Here is a 17,747-nt window from a genome sequence, read left to right as displayed (position 1 = left end):
TTTTTATATACTTACTTTATTGAAATTTCTAATATTGAAATTTTTTTGAAAATTGAATTTTTTTATTAAAAATTAGGATATAGGGCAGTCAATGAGGGTATGTGGCTCCGAATTCTATTATACTATATCGATTTACGTGATATTTTCACAGTAAGTAGGGAATACCCCAAGAAACAAAGTCTACCCTATGCCGATGTGTGCTTTTGTCTTGGGGGCGGTTCCCACCCCTTCTCGGGGGTGGAAAATTTTTTGCTTAAATAACTACGGAAGTTGCTAGAGAACCTAATACTAAGCAAAAACTGTTCTATAATTTTTTTTTCGAAAACTCAATACTTTTTGAAAATTGGCCATTTTCATTGAGACATAAACACCTTTTCAAACGGTTTTTTGCGAATACCTCAAAAACTATGCATCTAACTAAAAAAACTATATAAAACATTTTTGTAGATTATAAAATAGCAAAGAGATTATTTCCTTTATGAATCTTCTAGTTATAACACAAAAAGAGATATGGTAAGTGAAAAAAACTGTTTTCTTGGTGCATGCTCAAATCAGTGTATTTAACTTGAATTAACAGAGAAACGGTCGATTTTAGGTGTATAATGCTACCAATAGCTTTTGTTGTGCTTGAAAGGACCTTTAAAATAAGCAATATTAAATGTCGATTACGTTCAAACTGTTCGAGATAAACTGTAAAAAATTTGATGACTACCGTATTTTAAGAAAAAAATGAGAAGTATATTTAACCCCTCATCCACAAGAATTTAAATGCATCGTTTTCCTTCTATAATACAATTTACTATATAGTGTTCTTTTTATGTTCAAAAAGTTGGACGGGTTTAAAATGAATGGTTTTTGAAAAAAATAAGATCAAATTATTGAGCGCATTTTTAAATTTTCTTAAAAATCTTCCTTTTTCTCCATGTAACTCGAAAATGATAAGAGATGCCAAAAAAAAAAAGATGCCATGCAAAAATGAAGGTTTCTTTTAGATTAACATTTTGATTTTATTTTTTATAACAGTATCTCTTATCATTTTCAAGTTACATGGAGAAAAAGAAGATTTTTAAGAAAATTTAAATATGCGCTCTATAATTTGATCTTTTTTTTTTCAAAAACCATTCATTTTAAAGCCGCTCAACTTTTGAACATAAAACTGACACTGTAGTAAAATGTATCGTAGAAGGAAAACGATGCATTTAAAATCTTGTGGGTGAGAGGTTAAATATACTCAATTTTTTTCTTAAAATTTGTTAGTTATCAATTTTTTGCAGCATATTCAGCTGAGTTTGAATGTAAACGACATTTAATATTTATTATTTGAAAGGACTTTTCAAGCACAATAAAAGATATTGGTAGCATTATATACATAAAATCGACCGTTTCTCTGTTATTTCAAGTTGAATACACTGATTTGAGCATGCACCAAAAAAAAACAAACTCTTTTTACCTACCATATCTCTTTTTGTGTTATAACTAGAAGATTGAAGAAGGAACGAATCTCTTTGTTTTTATATAGGCTAGAAAAATGTTTTATATAATTTTTTAGTTAGATGCATTGCTTTTAAGGTATTCGCAAAAAACCGATAAAACATGTGTTATATTTCAATAAAAATGGCCAACTTTCAACCAAGAATAACTCAAAAAGTATTGAGTTTTGGAAAAAAAAATTATAGAACAGTTTTTGGTTAGAATTGGGTTCTCTAGCAACTTCCGTAGTTGTTTAACCAAAAAAGTAGACTTTGAATAAGGAGATAATTTCAGGCTATTCCTAAAATTTCATTAAAATCCATGGAGTAGGATAGAATTCGGAGGTAATAACCTGTTCTTGCTCTCATTGACTGCCCTAATAATAATATACATAAATAAGTCCTTAAGTTTTTAAGATATTTAAAAACACCTGATATTTTAAAATCAACATATTGAGAAAAGTTCGATATAGTCCGAAAATCGATGTTTTTCTTAAAGCCTCAGATGCAGAATTCACCATTATAATAAAATTAAAATGGTAAATATTTATTCATTCAACTAGGAAAAGGACAGAAACAGCTATCCAGAGATTGTGCAATGCAATTACGATGTTTCTCTGTTTAGCTCTGTTGGACATAAACAACGCGAAAGAACGACAAACGTTTACTGGAGAATGTGGAAGCAGATCTACTTGTCATGGGAAAATAGGCCATGAGTAGGGAACACTGGCGAGATCTTTTAGGAAAAGCTAAAAAGTTCATCAAGGACTTTTTTGTATATAAAAAAAGAAGAAAAATATAACTGTATTATAAAAGTTTCTGAAACTGCTTTCTTGTGGCATGTGATTGTGTAAACAACTAAGTTGTTTTTTTAAATCATGTTAATATAGATATGTTTTCCTGTATAATGTATTGCACATTTATTGTGAATATTGTCGATGATTTGTTCTTCGACTTCTTTTAGTCGCATTTAAATTAGTTAGCTATTTTGGTATGTTCTTGTTGCTGACTTCTTCTTTTATGAAGAAGTCAACAACAAGATCTATTTTACTAGTTTTGATATATTACAACTACTGACGAGTCTCTAGGGGTATGGTGTTAAGCGTATAGAGCTTAAAGTTCATCCCAATGGGGAGTATATAATCCCCAAACTCCCCCCTGGTTACGCCTATGAGTATTGGCAACCAAAGGCTGCAACATTCTGCTGATGGGTTTACTACACATTTTTTTTAAGTATCCATCATTGTACTCTGTGTTTGTGATCACAGATATGTTTGCATATCTGGGATTTCTCGAATTCTCTGTTCTTGATATATGTTTCATGCTTGTTTACTAGGGTGGGTCGAAAAAAAATAATGTTTTATTTTTTAATCGCTATACCGCGAAAAACTTGCCTTTGGGGTATATAAGTAAAATGCAAAGTAAAATATATTGAATATATTGAATCCCCAGCTAGCGCATCATACTTTAAATTTAGTTTTTTTTTCAGAAATCAAGACATTTTTGAATTATTTTTACAATCTTTAGCCAATAATATTTGAACGTGTTATAGGGAAAACTGTTTAGTTAATCGTTTAAAAAATAGGAAATAAATTTGAAACAGAAAATATCTTTTAATTTGTGGTAGCGCAAAATACTCACAAATTGGTAAAATTCACATATTAGTACCTTAAACGAAGGTGTGGTCGAGTATGTTGTGTTGGGTGTTAATAGCATAATCTATTTTTTGTTCTTTTACTTTACACTCCATTTAATTGGAATATAATTATTATAGTGTGGTTAAAGTTATAAAGGATATGAATAAAACTAATTATAATTGTAATAACATGTTTAATTGAAACAAAAAGAAACCAAATTGTACCCATACAATGTCAACAAATTAAATGAAATTTTGACTTTAGGAAGAGTCTTTTACTCACTATTTCTGAGTGGGTAAGTTGAAGCTGCGCTGGCTGTCAAACTTTGGCATCGAAGCTCTGGATGCTACGGCAGAAACCATCTCGTTCCTAACCACTAGGAGGTTCCTAACCATTCTCTAGACATAAGTTGTGCGATAAAGTCAGGCAACTACCATGTGGACTTATCTGTTCGAGAACCGGGTCCACTTTCCCACTCTCGATGGTTGACTACAGCTAACAGAGTTTTGAGACTGTATGTAAGTGTGGAAACGCCTTCAGTTGAACATAAATTGTTAGTATCCTTCATTCTTAAATCATACATGCCTGTATGGTTCAAAATAAAGTACAGCAAATACATAACAGATGGATCTGAACACGTTTTTGAGGCTATCAAATCAACCAGATTTATACCAGAGAATTTGATTAAAGTAGTTGATCTTGTAATCGAAAGAAATGCATTTTCTCCCACCCAGAAAATTTGCTACTGAGGATGATAGTGGATGAAAGGAAGCACATACGAGAATTAGGATTTCGAAGAATAATCAAAGAAATAATGTTAGCTACAGAAACAGAAACAATTAGGGTTTTTCGACCTCCAAATATCAACTTTCATGCGACTGACACTACTGAATTAATTGATTGGAACACCACTGAAATTACACCACCATCACTGTTACGGAGACTCTCTGCTGATGAAGTTTGGGCTTAAATCACTGCTGGTGAAACACCCGAGGATTGGAACTTTGGAAAATTTCCATGTCATACTCAAGCCGTGGAACGCTACGTCAAGTTATCACTAAGTCAGGGGAGTAATGTGTAGTGTGTGTGTTGAGTAAGTGTCTTGTTACTTTGCAAAGTCGACGTCATTGTCTTTACAAAGAGACGCTAATTTGTTTCCGAACGTCTGCGGTCCCTCCGGTGAGTACCGATCCCACAAGGACAGACACTATTTTCCATTTATTAATTTATAATAAATTAAAACATTTCTGCCCCTGGTAGGATTCGAACTCCCGAGCTACGTCAAGTTAGTAACTGATGTATCTAAAAAAGTCGTCGGTGCTAAGTATTGATATGGTTTCATAAGATCTGCCGTAGCATCCACAGCTTCAATGCCAAAGTTTGATAGCAAGCGCAGCTTCAACTTACCCACTCAGAAATAGTGAGTAAACGACTCTTTCTAAAGTCAAAATTTCATTTAATTTGTTGACATTGTTTGGCTATGTTTGTACATTGTTTTATAACTTTAAACACACTATAATATTCTATTCCAATTAAATGGAGTGTAAAGTAAAAGAACAAAAAAATGGATTATGCTATTAACACCCAACAGAACATACTAGACCACACCTCCTTTTAAGGTGCTAATATGTGAATTTTACCATTTTTGAGTATTTTGCGCTACCGCAAATTAAAAGATATTATCTTTTTCAAATTTATTTCCTAATTTTTAAACTATTAACTAAACAGTTTTCACTATAGCACGTTTAAACATTATTGGCTAAATATTGTAAAAATAATTGAAAAATGTCTTGATTTCTGAAAAAAACCAAATTTTAAGTATGATGCGCTAGCTGGGTGTTTAATATATAACTTTATTTTACTTTGCATTTTATTTATATACCCCAAAGGCAAGTTTTCCGCGGTATAGCGATTACAAAATGAAACATTATCATTTTTCGACCCACCCTATTGTTTACCCTGACACTTAGTGGTCCTGCAATTTCTCCCACGTAGAAATTGTTGAATTCACAGAGTATTTTATAGATGCAGTTTTTGGACCCTTCTTGTGTGTTGTTGGGTTTAGTTTTGGACAGGATAGATCTCAAAATGCGCTTTGTTTTGAATGGTATTTTGATGTTGTACATGTTTCTTTTCTATTATTTTCAATTATTTTGATAAGGGCTTTACATATGGTATTGTCATTTTTGAGTCCATTCTTGTGAGTGTCTCTGCAATGCTTGTACTGTTTTCTTGTTTCTTTAATATTGTGGAATTCCTTATTTATAAATGACAACGTGTAGTCGTTTTCAGTCAAAACCTTTATTGACAGTTCATTTTCTTCCCGAACAACATTCAAAACAACCAACATTCTGATCTGAGATATATCTTGTCCAAATCCAAACCCAACAACCCACAAGAAAGATCCAATAACTGCATGTATAAAATATCCCGTGATTGCAACAATTTATACGTGGGATAAACTGCAAGAAAACTAAGTGTCAGGGTAAAGAAGTATGGAACATACATCAGGAATAGAGACTTCGAGAAATCCCAGATATGTAAACATGCCTGAGACAATCCCAGAATGCACCAGGTTTTGGTTGCCAATCTAAAAGAAGAAGTCCACTTACACAATCACATATACAGGGTGTTTCACTGAGAAAGTAACACAGATTAACTGTAGAAAGAGGACACTTAGGTGGTCTCAAAAATACCATACTTAATGGGTCTTACTTCATTAACAACAAAGATATTGGGTGTTTTATCTATTTTGCCATTTTCTTATTTGGTTCATAACTTTTTAACCACACTGTATATTTATTTTATATTTGCCACACAAATATTTTTTAAGCTGTGGAATCAATTAATTTATAATTGTAAAAATGCAGGTCCGGATTAAAAAATATTGGAAAAATATTCCGACCCAAAAACAACACCCTGTGCATTAATTTTTTTTAAAATGGATTTTGCATTTGAAAAGAGGATGAAAAACTAAATTTAGTGGTATCATTTGAATTTTTTACAAAATGAATTTTCTGATAAAATTTTGAATTTGAATTCTGAAATTATGCGAATTGCGAGAGCTCGAAGTAGAAAAAAAATGAAATACAACTTACAACTTGTTATTTAACACCGAATATTATTTAAGGTGTCCACAATTAATTTATTTACAATTATAAAAAATCCAGCTTCGGATTAAAACATATTGGAAAATGTTCCGACCCAAAAAAAACATTAATTTTTTTAGTGGATTTTGCATTTAAAAAGCGGATAAAAACTAAATTTAGTGGTATACTTTGAATTTTCAGCAAAATGATTTTTCTGGTAAAATTTTGAATTTGAATTCTGAAATTATGTGAATTGCGAGAGCTCGAAGTAAAAAAAAAAATAAATCGGGCATTAATTTTAATTAATATCATTATTTAATCTAGATTGGTAAAATGTTAACATTTCAGTGTTTTTTTATTATGGCGACAAATAATTCGTAACAAATATTGACCTTTAATTAATGAATAAATAATAAAGAGTCCACAACTTTAATCAACAAACAATCTTAAAACTTAAAATAAAAACAAAATTTTTTTTCCAAAAATAGCTTATTAAAACTATAGCAATTGTTCAAAATGACCACCACCTTGTTGAAGACAAAGTCTTGCTCTTTTTGTTATTTGTCTGACTGACTTCCTAATCTCGTCAGGGTTATTCTTAATTTCTTGGAAGGCGACTCGAATTCGGTCAAGAAGTTCTTCCCTACTATTGATTTCCTCGTTATAAACTTTGGATTTTAGATATCCAAAAGTAATTTGTCAGCAATTTTTTCCCCTTTTTTTTAATTTTTAAGATAGTTCGTTGATTAAAGTTATGTATTTTTTATGGACACTTTATTATTTATTCATTAATTAAAGGTGAATATTTCTTATGAATTATTTGTCACCATAATAAAAAAATACTAAAATGTTAACATTTTCTAATTTAGGTTAAATAATGGTATTAATTAAAATTAAGTCATATTTTAATTTTTTTTTACTTCGAGCTCTATCGCAATTCACATAATATTAGAATTTAAATTCAAACTTTTACCCGAAAAATCATTTTGCCGAAAATTCAAAGTATACCACTAAATTGAGTTTTTTATCCTCTTCCCAAATACAAAATCCATTTAAAAAATATTAATGCAAAAGGTGTTTTTTTGGGTAGGAACATTTTTTCAATATTTTTTAATCCGGACCTGGATTTTTTATAATTGTAAATAAACTAAATGATTGGACACCTTAAAGAATATTCACTAGTAATACCACTAGAGGTCAAATTATTTCCGGAAACGTTTTTGAGATCATGAATATTTTGAAAATTTCTAAAAATATTCATGATCAAAAATAAATTTCCGGATATTAATTTGACTTCGCGTGGTATTCGGTAAGAAAATTCCACACCAAATTTGCATTTGAAAATCCAAAGCTGCATGAACAGATTAATAGCGCGCCATAGCTTTGTCAGCAATTATTTAGGCTTTCAAATTCGTAATTTCTACTCATTGTAGTTGCATGGGAATACCATTTCCAGATAGAAAATAGTATATTCTTCAATTTTACATAAGTTTTGAGTAACTACAAGTGATAGAAAATGAATCAAAACTAAATTATGTAAACAAATAAAAACCAGTCTGTCAAAAATGTTCTGCTATTGTAAACGTCAAAAAATTTCCACTATAATTCGCTGTTGGGTACCCCACGAGCAAAAAATTGCCGATAAAATACCTCCGTTGCCATGGTGATCTGTCAAAATAACGTATTTTGATTGGTTCAAAATTACAGGTGTGGAATTTTCAGTGTTATGTAAATATGTGTATGTAAATATGTGTGTATGTAAATATAAAATAAATATACAGTGTGGTTAACAAGTTGTAAGTCGTATTTCAATTTTTTTCTACTTGCGCTCTTGCAATTCACATAATTTCAAAATTCAAATTCAAAATTTGACCAGAAAAATCATTTAGCCGAAAATTCAAAGTATACCACTAAATTTAGTTTTTATCCTCTTTTCAAATGCAAAATTTATTAAAAAAAAATTTAATGTACAGGGTGTTGGATCGGAAGCTTTTTCCAATATTTTTTAATCCGGACCTGGATTTTTTACAATTTTAAATAAACCAATTGATTGTACACCTTAAATAATATTTGCGTGCCAAATATAAAATAAATATACAGTGTGGTTAAAAAGTTATGAACCAAATAAGAAAATGGAAAAATAGATAAAACACCCAGTATCTTTGTTATTAATTAAGTAAGACCCATTGAGTATGGTATTTTTGAGACCGGCTAAGTGTTTTATTTCTACAGTTAACGTATGTTACTTTCCCAATGAAACACCCTGTATGATACAGATTATACAAACAAATTATTACAAAATAACACAAAAAACTGTCAGAATTTGATATCTTTAGGGTAACAACATCACCCACAAACATTTTTTTACCACACATTTACTGTGGTCTATAAGATCTAGGCCAAGCTTGTCAGTTTTGAAAAGACATAAATTAGCTAAAAATTATGTTATACAATCTTCCCAGAATTGTGAGAACAATTTCCGGAGTGGTAATCGAAATGTTTAGTTTGACATTTAAAAACATTTAAAAATGTAATTTTCATTACACCAAAATTGTGGCTCAATCCCATAAGCTCATAAACATAAAACTTAATGTTGTTCTGAAGCTATTTTCTTGTGGCATTTTTATAATCAAGTATATTCAAATGGGAAATAAGCCACAATTTTACCTAAAAATGATTTTATTAACGTTTCGACGCCCAAGTCGGGTGTCGTTGTCAAAATACAAAATAATACTAAATAAACAAAAATGTTGTTGCTCTATCATATAAGGATTTAATGATTCCCTTTTTAACGTTGATGTTATGATTTGATTTGTAATTGTGATATCTGTTGGTGTGTGTTGGTTTTCTATACACTTGAGTCTCATATCCAGTATCCTTCTTTGAGACCAAAACATCGAGGAAAGGTAGGGTTAGATAGAGCCAAAATTACTTGTTCTAACGAAAATTCATTTTTAGAAGAAAAACAATTGTTAACATCTGTTTTATTAAAAAATGATTATCCCATATCGTTTATAAATAAGGAATTGTCAAGATTGGATCGAATGGAACAGAACAACTTAGAACGGGATCCTACAACATTCACAAGAAATAATACGAGGAAAATATCAATACCATATGTAAAAGGACTATCCGAGAAACTTAAAACAATAGGAAATAAATTCAACATATCAACAACATTCAAAACAACAAACACATTGAGATCTATTCTATCTAAAACTAAACCTAACAGTGAACAAGAAAGAACAAAGAATTGTATTTATAAAATACCTTGTGAATGCGAACAATTTTATATAGGTGAAACGTCAAGACCATTAGACGTTAGAGTAAATGAACATCAGTCTTATATAAAAAATAGAGAATTTGATAGATCTCAAATATGTCAACACGCATGGGATAATGAACATAGAGTTCAGTGGAGAGATTCAAGTATAGTCCTAAAAGAAGCAGATAGTAAAAAGAGAAACATCAAAGAAGCGGCTCTAATTATGCTAAATGAAACCAATTGTGTCGCAAATTCCTCGGTAGAATGCAGTAGGATGTGGTTACCCATATTAAAGGAGGAAGTCAATAGAAAGAAAATACCACGATTAGTAAATCAGTAACATATCGAGTTAGTACATATTTAGTATTTTAGTATTATTTAAAATTTAAAATATCAAGTCAGAATTTGGTATTAGTTTTGAGAGTAAACTAAATGTAAACCCAAATACTTACGATGTCGGGATAGTATCACGAGGTTTTTCCTGGTTTTCCCTCGTGATTTACTATGGAATCTCTAACGCGAGAATTTCAGTGCCACCGTTGCATTTGGTTGTCATTTTAAAGACAGATCACATGCTATGATTTTTTGTGGCGGATATTCTTGAGTTGGGATTGATTTCATGTAATCGAATGAACTATCTTTTAGTAAAGTCGTCCCAGGAACGCAACTCTTCAATATTGGCAATATCATTTTAAAGTCGTCTACTTTAAAATGTATAATACTTGTCTGAATTGCCGATATAAATGAGTCAGATTAAATAAATTATTAGAAGAATTTTTTACTAAGCAACAACATTTTTGTTTATTTAGTATTATTTTGTATTTTGACAACGACACCCGACTTGGGCGTCGAAACGTTAATAAAATCATTTTTAGGTAAAATTGTGGCTTATTTCCCATTTGAATATACTTGATAACATAAAACTTGAATTATAAAAGAAATACTCAATTATACAACAACAATTATTCTCAACAACCAACCTATTCTGTTCATTTAAACAACCATTAAACAATAAATCAGGTGAAGTATGTTATTTTCGGTTTTGAAACGCTTTTGCCAAATTCTATAAGCGGTGACGTTACCTCGGTAGCTTTTATTACACTGTCGTAAAGTTTACAATAAAACGTTAAATGTTTATATGGTCGAGTGGAAAAACAAATCGGAAATCATTAAGCTTCGATTATATTTCATGTTCGTGTGTTGCGTAGGTGTTCATCTGTCATCAATGTACTTCCGATTTGAAGTTCAATAAATATCATATTTGAGAATTATTGACGATATTAATAGTTATATTGGATTATGTAATCATAATATTTGATAGATCGCTTTAAATCTAAAGTATTAGATACGTTTGATATTTTCATTTCTTTACAATAATCGTCTCAGTTTAGAACTAAGACAAACAATGGTTTAAGTGCTACGTTTGATCTGTACTTTTGTATGGCGCAGAAGCGTGGACGCTAAAAGTATCGATCATGAACAGAATTGAAGAATTGGAAATGTGGATTGATAGACGGATGCTGAAGATACCGTGGACAGCAAGAAAAAAATCCATAAGGAACAAATTTCCTGTAGCTGGCTGTAAGTATAACCATAATTAGTGAATACAAAAGTAAAAATTTTTAAAGGTTGACCAAGATAAAAAATAGGTTAGACTCTATATATACAAGCTCTACATGCTAAGCCACCAAAAATACATGGGTTAAAACCCTTAAAATGTCGACTAAAAGTCCTACGTTGACATGTTGTATACTAAATTCTGGCGATAGATGAAATTTATGGAGATACCTTAAGGCATTATATGACTATTCCACGAAGCATGTGGGTAATTGAGTCGATTTCTTTGTCTTCACAAAGAGAAAGGTGACGGTGAAATCAGTTGGCTTTCACCTTTCTCTTTGTGAAGACAGGGAAATCGACTCAATTACTCACATGCTTCATGGAATAGTCATATAATGCCTTAAGGTATTTCAAAAATTTCATCCATCGCCAGGATTTAGTATACAACATGTCAATGTTAGCCTTTTAGTGGACATTTTAAGGGTTTTAACCCATGTGGTTTTGGTGGCTTAGCATGTAGAGCTTGTGAGTATAACCTAATTTTTATCTTGGTCAACCTTTAAAATTTTTTACTTTTATCTTCACTAATTATGCTTATACTTATTTTAGGCAAAGAACACTGATGATGCTCTCTTTAGAGCGAAACCGTTCTGTTTTTTAATGTAGCCCTTTATTGGGGTTTTAAAATAAATATACCTTTTACACAGAAGATTTTTTGAAGTTATACTTCTTTACCGGCGATATAAGGGTGAATTTTTATATGTTAAAACCTATGATCCCTGCGCATGCGCATTATAACTTTGTTCTGATTGGATGTTCAAATGACATGTCAAAAATTATTCAATATGGCGGCTCTGGCACAGCTGTAGTTAGATTATTTATGGTTGTTGCGTTTTAAAATTTGTGTGAAAAGAAACAACAAACAAAAGTTAGTTAATAGTTATACTGCCTTTTTAAATAGTTTTCATATACCTATATTTTTGGACTTTTGAACTATTTTGGAAAAGGAAAACTTATTCTAATTTGGTAAGTAGTTTTTATTATAATCATATTGTAATTATACATTTGGATTAGGTTGAAATACAGTAGAGCGTCGATTATCCGAACTAATTGGGGGACATAGGTGTTCGGAAAATCGATTTGTTCGGATAATCAAACTACAATATATTGATACATATTTATAGTTATACATATTTATCCACAATTGAATAAAAGCCATATTTATATACCTACATATTTATTTATATCTTGATAATGACAACTAGCAACTAAACAAAAAAGTGCAGTCTTTGCAACAACATAATTATTTTTGGATACAATATTGAAGAAAATTGAAGATATTTTAAGCGTCAATTACTAACGCTTGCTCGGTATTCGAGTGCGGGACGCGTGAGTCGATAGTTCGAATAAGCGGTCGTTCGGTTGATCGACGTTCGGATAATCGAGGCTCTACTGTACATTTATTTTCTCAAGAATGGGGATTTTAGAGAGAAATCCCAAATTAGGTCCGATTTTTATTTTTAAATTATGATTTTTTGGCGTAGATTTATTTATCTGGTAGGTATGTAATGCTTTGATTTACATACTTAATTTGATTACCAACAAAAGTTCTACCAATCTTCATCTAATATATTGTTTTCTTACTGTTTTGTTATATTTTAATATTTTCTTCCACAAAATTTAAACTACATAATTTAATTATATTCAAAACAACTGTCAAACAGTAAAACGTTCAGTTACCCTATTTTTCCACATGATAAATAATGTGGAATTGGACGAGTGAGTCTAGGCTTCGATTACGAATCAAAGCACCCCGAAATTCACGGGTTCGATTCCCGATGGAAGTTTTTATTTTTTTATTTTTTTATGCATTTTATGATTGTGATTATTTGTTATATAATTTTTTTTTTCAGAAAATGCGTATTTAAAATTTTTGCCAACAATTATTATCGTTCAGAAATCATTTTTTCTTTGTGGCATTTTTCAATGTGTTTGTGTGCGTTTTATTCTTTTATTTTTTAAAATTTTTGGTATTGTCTTAAAAATCACATAATATGTAGTAGAAGTATAACTTCTTACGTGCGTACAAAGTACACACACATTCTTTTTTTCTTCAATTTTTGCAAGAAAAAATAATGGAGAATTAATAAGGAAGGTCAACAAAGATAGAGTAGAGAACTGCTAAATACTGTTAAACACCTGAAAATGTCTTATCTGAGACATAGTGGGGAGAAATAGATATAAAATATTACAACTGATTCTTAAATGCAAAATAGAGAGAGGTGTAGGAAGAAAACAAGTTTCTTGGTTAAAAAACATTCGTGAATGGACTCAGAAATCAAATGCACGACAATTATTCCATATTGCAGAAGATTGAGAAGCCTTCGAGAATGGTGAAAGCCTACGTCGTATAATTCTGACATGGCACGTGAAGAAGAAGAAAAATCATTATGCAAAAACCAAACCAACACAGCCTCGGAATTTGGACGGAAATAACGAATTAGTCAAAGAAAAAGGACTGTGAAAATAGGGAAGTGAAAAATAAAAGGAATCGCAATGAAACAAAATGAAATCCTTCCCGAAATCGAAAGACTAGGCACATAATAAATATAATAGTCTGTATTAGATTGACATAATGTCTTATTAAGAGAAACAAAAAAGAAGTTAAAGGAGAGAAAAGTTTAGGAAAATATATCCACATATGGGGAATTTGCAAACATGACAGAGCAGGAAAAGGAAGAGCAATACTAATAAAAAATAAAATTAGAAAACACATATAACATTACCAGCAAATAAATGAAGGAACAATGGAAATTAGGATGAATATATTTGGACAACCAATAATAATGGTTAGAGTATATGCAAGGAATAACAAACAAACAACAACCTACTGAACTAAACAAACTGAAAAAGGGATATTATACTTTCTTTAAAGACGTGTTCTCCGTATTATTTTATGGGTTGCAGGCTTGGACATTAAAGAAAGATGTTTCGGACAAATTAAAAGACTTCGAGTTATGGACCTTCAGAAGAATGTTAATAATAAGTTGGGTGGATAGAGTCACGAATGTCGAGGTGTTGAGAATAATGAGAAAAGAAACAGATGTTTAAATACAATTAAAGTTATAAAACTGCAATATCTGGGACATGTCATGAGGGGCAAGTGTTATAACTTATTGCAATTAATAATACAAGGAAAAATACAGGGTAAAAGGAGTCAGGATACAAGGTAGAATACAAGGGAGAATAATTTGAGAGCTTGATTTAACTGCACTTATGCTGATCTCTTTAGAGCAGCGGGATCGAAAGTGCAAATTGCCATGATAGTTGCCGACATTCTTAGGGGAGATGGCACATGAAGAAGAAGAATGAATGACAATGCTACCATATGGGAAATGGAAGGTCCTTTCAATGTACTAAATGACATATTAGACAAGGCAAAGGAAAAAGAAAATATTCTGCATATTGGAGATTCAAAGAACCATAATATAAGAAAGTAAGATGAGGATATAAAGGGACGATTCGGAAAAAACGAAATTAGAAACGATAATGGAAGTCGGTTAATTCAAATATGTTGATAATACGATTTGGCCATAACCAACATAAGATTTCAGCATAAAAACGTACATAGATACACGTGAGGGGATGAGGGAAACCTAGTGGAAACTAAAGAAATGTATCAACACTTAGGTAAAAAATAAACAAAGCGGCAAACGGAGTGGTGGGTATTGAACAACATAAGAATAAATATTTGGTGAAATACAGTGGTGACTTAGAAGAGATGATTAAAAGGAAAATAATAATAGGACCAAATAATAACACCAAAATAATAAAGGTTAAATAAAAAAGAACGTCACAATATTAGGAGACTGGAATACTAGAATAGGCAAAACAACCACTAAAGATCAGCTGCAAGAAATAGTTGGTGGATTTGGAATAAACGAACAGGAGAAAGATATTATAACTTGTCATTAGATATAAAAATCTCAAGCTTAAAATTATAGTACTTTTACAAACCTATTTTACAATAATTAGTATAAACTTTTTCAGCTTCAATTTAGTGCTTTCAGAATTCATAAGTAGACCCAATAGTTTACGCGTTCTGTGGCAAACAACATCAATTTTGGAATAATTTTAAGTGAAATTTCTTGAAATTTATATAGAAGAATGTTTGTGATATTGTCCCCATTCTCACTCGAAGTTAAAATTTTTATGCACTTTTGAAAATATAATTAATAATCTCCATTACTATCTATTTAATGTATATAGTGTAGCCATTACTATCTCAAAAAGAAGGAATACTTATTAACGGAAGAACTTTTAACAACATAAGATATTCTGATGACACCGTGATTATGGCAAGTTTTGCTGAACTCCAATTACTGCTAAACACAACAAACAGTTTCTGTGAAAAATGTCGACTAAAAATGAATATAGGAAAGACCAAATACATGATAATAACAAAGAAAACAAATATACAAGCAAACATACATTTGGGAAATGTACCGATAGAAAGGGTTGATAAATACAAATACCTAAGAACCTGGATTTCAGACACTTATGATCATACAACAGAAATAAGGGCCATAATAGAAATAGCAAGAAATGCATTTGTCAAAATAAAAACAATTATCTGCAACAAAGACACATTAATTAGCTACAGTTCTTTGAAATGTTCTGTTAAAAGAGGATGCTTAGAATAGAATGGGCACAAAAGAAAACTAACACGGAAGTATTGCAAGAAATGAGAAAAGTCTACAAAATAATAAACACAATAAAAAGAAAGTTACAATATCTGGAATACGTAATGTGAGGACAGCGATATGAACTGCTAGGACTGATAATAGAGGGAAAGATAAGAGGAGGAAGGAGTATATGAAGAAAGAGAGTTGCTGGTTGAAGAATTTAAGGGACTGGTTTAAATGCAGTTCTATAGAACACTTCAAAGCAGCGGTAGATAGATTAAAGATAGCGATGATGATATCCAACCTCCGATTGGGAAACTTAACTTAATTGGGCACTTAAAGGAAGAAGATTAATAATTTTCAAAAAATCGATTGTTGAAGCTATTTTTGCATTAACTAAAAATCAAATTAACAAACTCCAATTTTAAAGGGGTTTCTACGCTTTTTCAGTAAAATTGTGTTAATTTTCGGTTTTCACTTTTAGTATTTACAACGAAATAGCGATGTTACACTGTTTATAAGTAAAAAAATGACATTTAATCTTTCGCATATTTTGTTTATTACATCTTGTTTTCACCAAATTTATCAAAAGCATTTGTTACATACCTCTACCAAAGAGTGCCTTGGGAAAATCATAACTTTCATGGTCTAAATACTATGACTGAGAGGTTTGTGAGAAGAGCAGATGGTTGCACAGAAAAGCATGTAAAATAGGAACTGAATTGCTATTATATTTGCTATGAACCACATTGTTTTAGTGGACAATTTGTAATTATTTTGTAAATAAAATTAATAAATTTGTAAATACATGTAATATTTTTATGCATGTCAAAAACTTGCAATATAAGCAATATATAACTTATTTTCGGAGGAAGCATTGGATTACTTAAGAAACTTATATTTAAAAATCATTTGGTTCGTGTGAGACTAAATATTATGACGTTTTTACCAAGTTTATGACATCCCACGGCTGTCAACAGTGTGGGTCCAATTTACGAGTTTGAAAAAGAGCTTAGCACAAAAATGTCGTAAAATCCAAACAAATAACTAAAAATACGGCGGCATTTTGAATTGTTTCTCGTTGAAAATTTGTCTGAAATATTAATAGAACTCGGGTTTACTTTCTATTTTGGATACACAAAAAAATATTAAACTTATGCTGTCTTGAAACGAATAGCAAAACCAGGGGCCAATTATTTTTAAAACTTTGCCTTAAATCGTCCAGCAAAGGTCAGTAATAACGAAATAAAAGTTTCTCGGAACTATTTTTAAAGTCGTCTTGAAGAGAGCGAGCAGCGTACGCACTTGCGGGTTTATTTTCGTAGCAAGAAATAAGTGCCGAAAATATGTCGATCCGAAATGCATGACAGTCTAAATGTATGTATTCGGTCTGAGGGGGTATGTTTTGATATGAAACAGTTGTTGCATCACAAGAGAATAGTATGCGGGAGTGAGGCAAAGCGAGCCAAATCTGGATATAGAGCCTGGCGGAGAGACACATAATACACTCACTGATCTGTACGTATCGGGTCGCTTTAGCGCGCACACACACCTACCAAACCACACTTGGAGACTTGGCTTAAGTAGCTGTACTTACACCAGAAGACGGCGACGTAGTCCTTATCGGATAGGATTCGTTCTAGTTGCTTGGCAGTGACCTCTTCGATGACGGGTTCTTGGTTTGTGGTCGTTGTTGAAGGTCGTTTGGCATCGACTTCGGCCGTCACCAAAGTGACTACGAGGAGCAGCCACCACCACATGCTGCTCTTCACTAAGTGAACGAGCTGGCGTCGGGGCGCTCTCCCACCACTCCCACCACCCGACGCTTACCGCCGAGACGCTTCCGAACGAGCGATCAGCGTCAGGTGGCTCCCACATGAGAGACGGTCATGCTGCGGGATTTATTCTTGCTGATGTTCCCATTTTTCTGTTTTGATGGTATCCTCATGGTATACACGAAGACATTTTTTACATATTTATGGTCAGATGTACATTAATTAAAAAATAATGAGGACTATGTTACATATTTTTACAATTAAAAT

The 17,747-nt window shown here is 31.5% G+C and overlaps 1 protein-coding gene across 5 annotated transcripts in view; it reads right to left on the bottom strand.

The window, feature by feature from the left end:
- LOC126887293 (uncharacterized) overlaps positions 1–17,496 on the bottom strand; it is a 138,704-nt gene extending 121,208 nt beyond the window's left edge. For all 5 annotated transcript variants that reach the window (XM_050654702.1, XM_050654703.1, XM_050654705.1 and 2 more), the window contains exon 1: positions 17,303–17,496. In XM_050654702.1, coding sequence (XP_050510659.1) covers positions 17,303–17,465 — 163 coding nt within the window. In that variant the 5' untranslated portion in view covers positions 17,466–17,496. The remainder of the gene's footprint in view (positions 1–17,302) is intronic.
- Between the last annotated feature and the right edge of the window lie 251 nt (positions 17,497–17,747).

Source organism: Diabrotica virgifera, chromosome 6 (genome assembly GCF_917563875.1).
Source record: "Diabrotica virgifera virgifera chromosome 6, PGI_DIABVI_V3a".
NCBI classification, from domain to species: Eukaryota; Metazoa; Arthropoda; class Insecta; order Coleoptera; family Chrysomelidae; genus Diabrotica; species Diabrotica virgifera.
The sequence above is the reverse complement of the archived record's forward strand: the minus strand, read 5'-3'. Positions and strand labels throughout refer to the sequence as shown.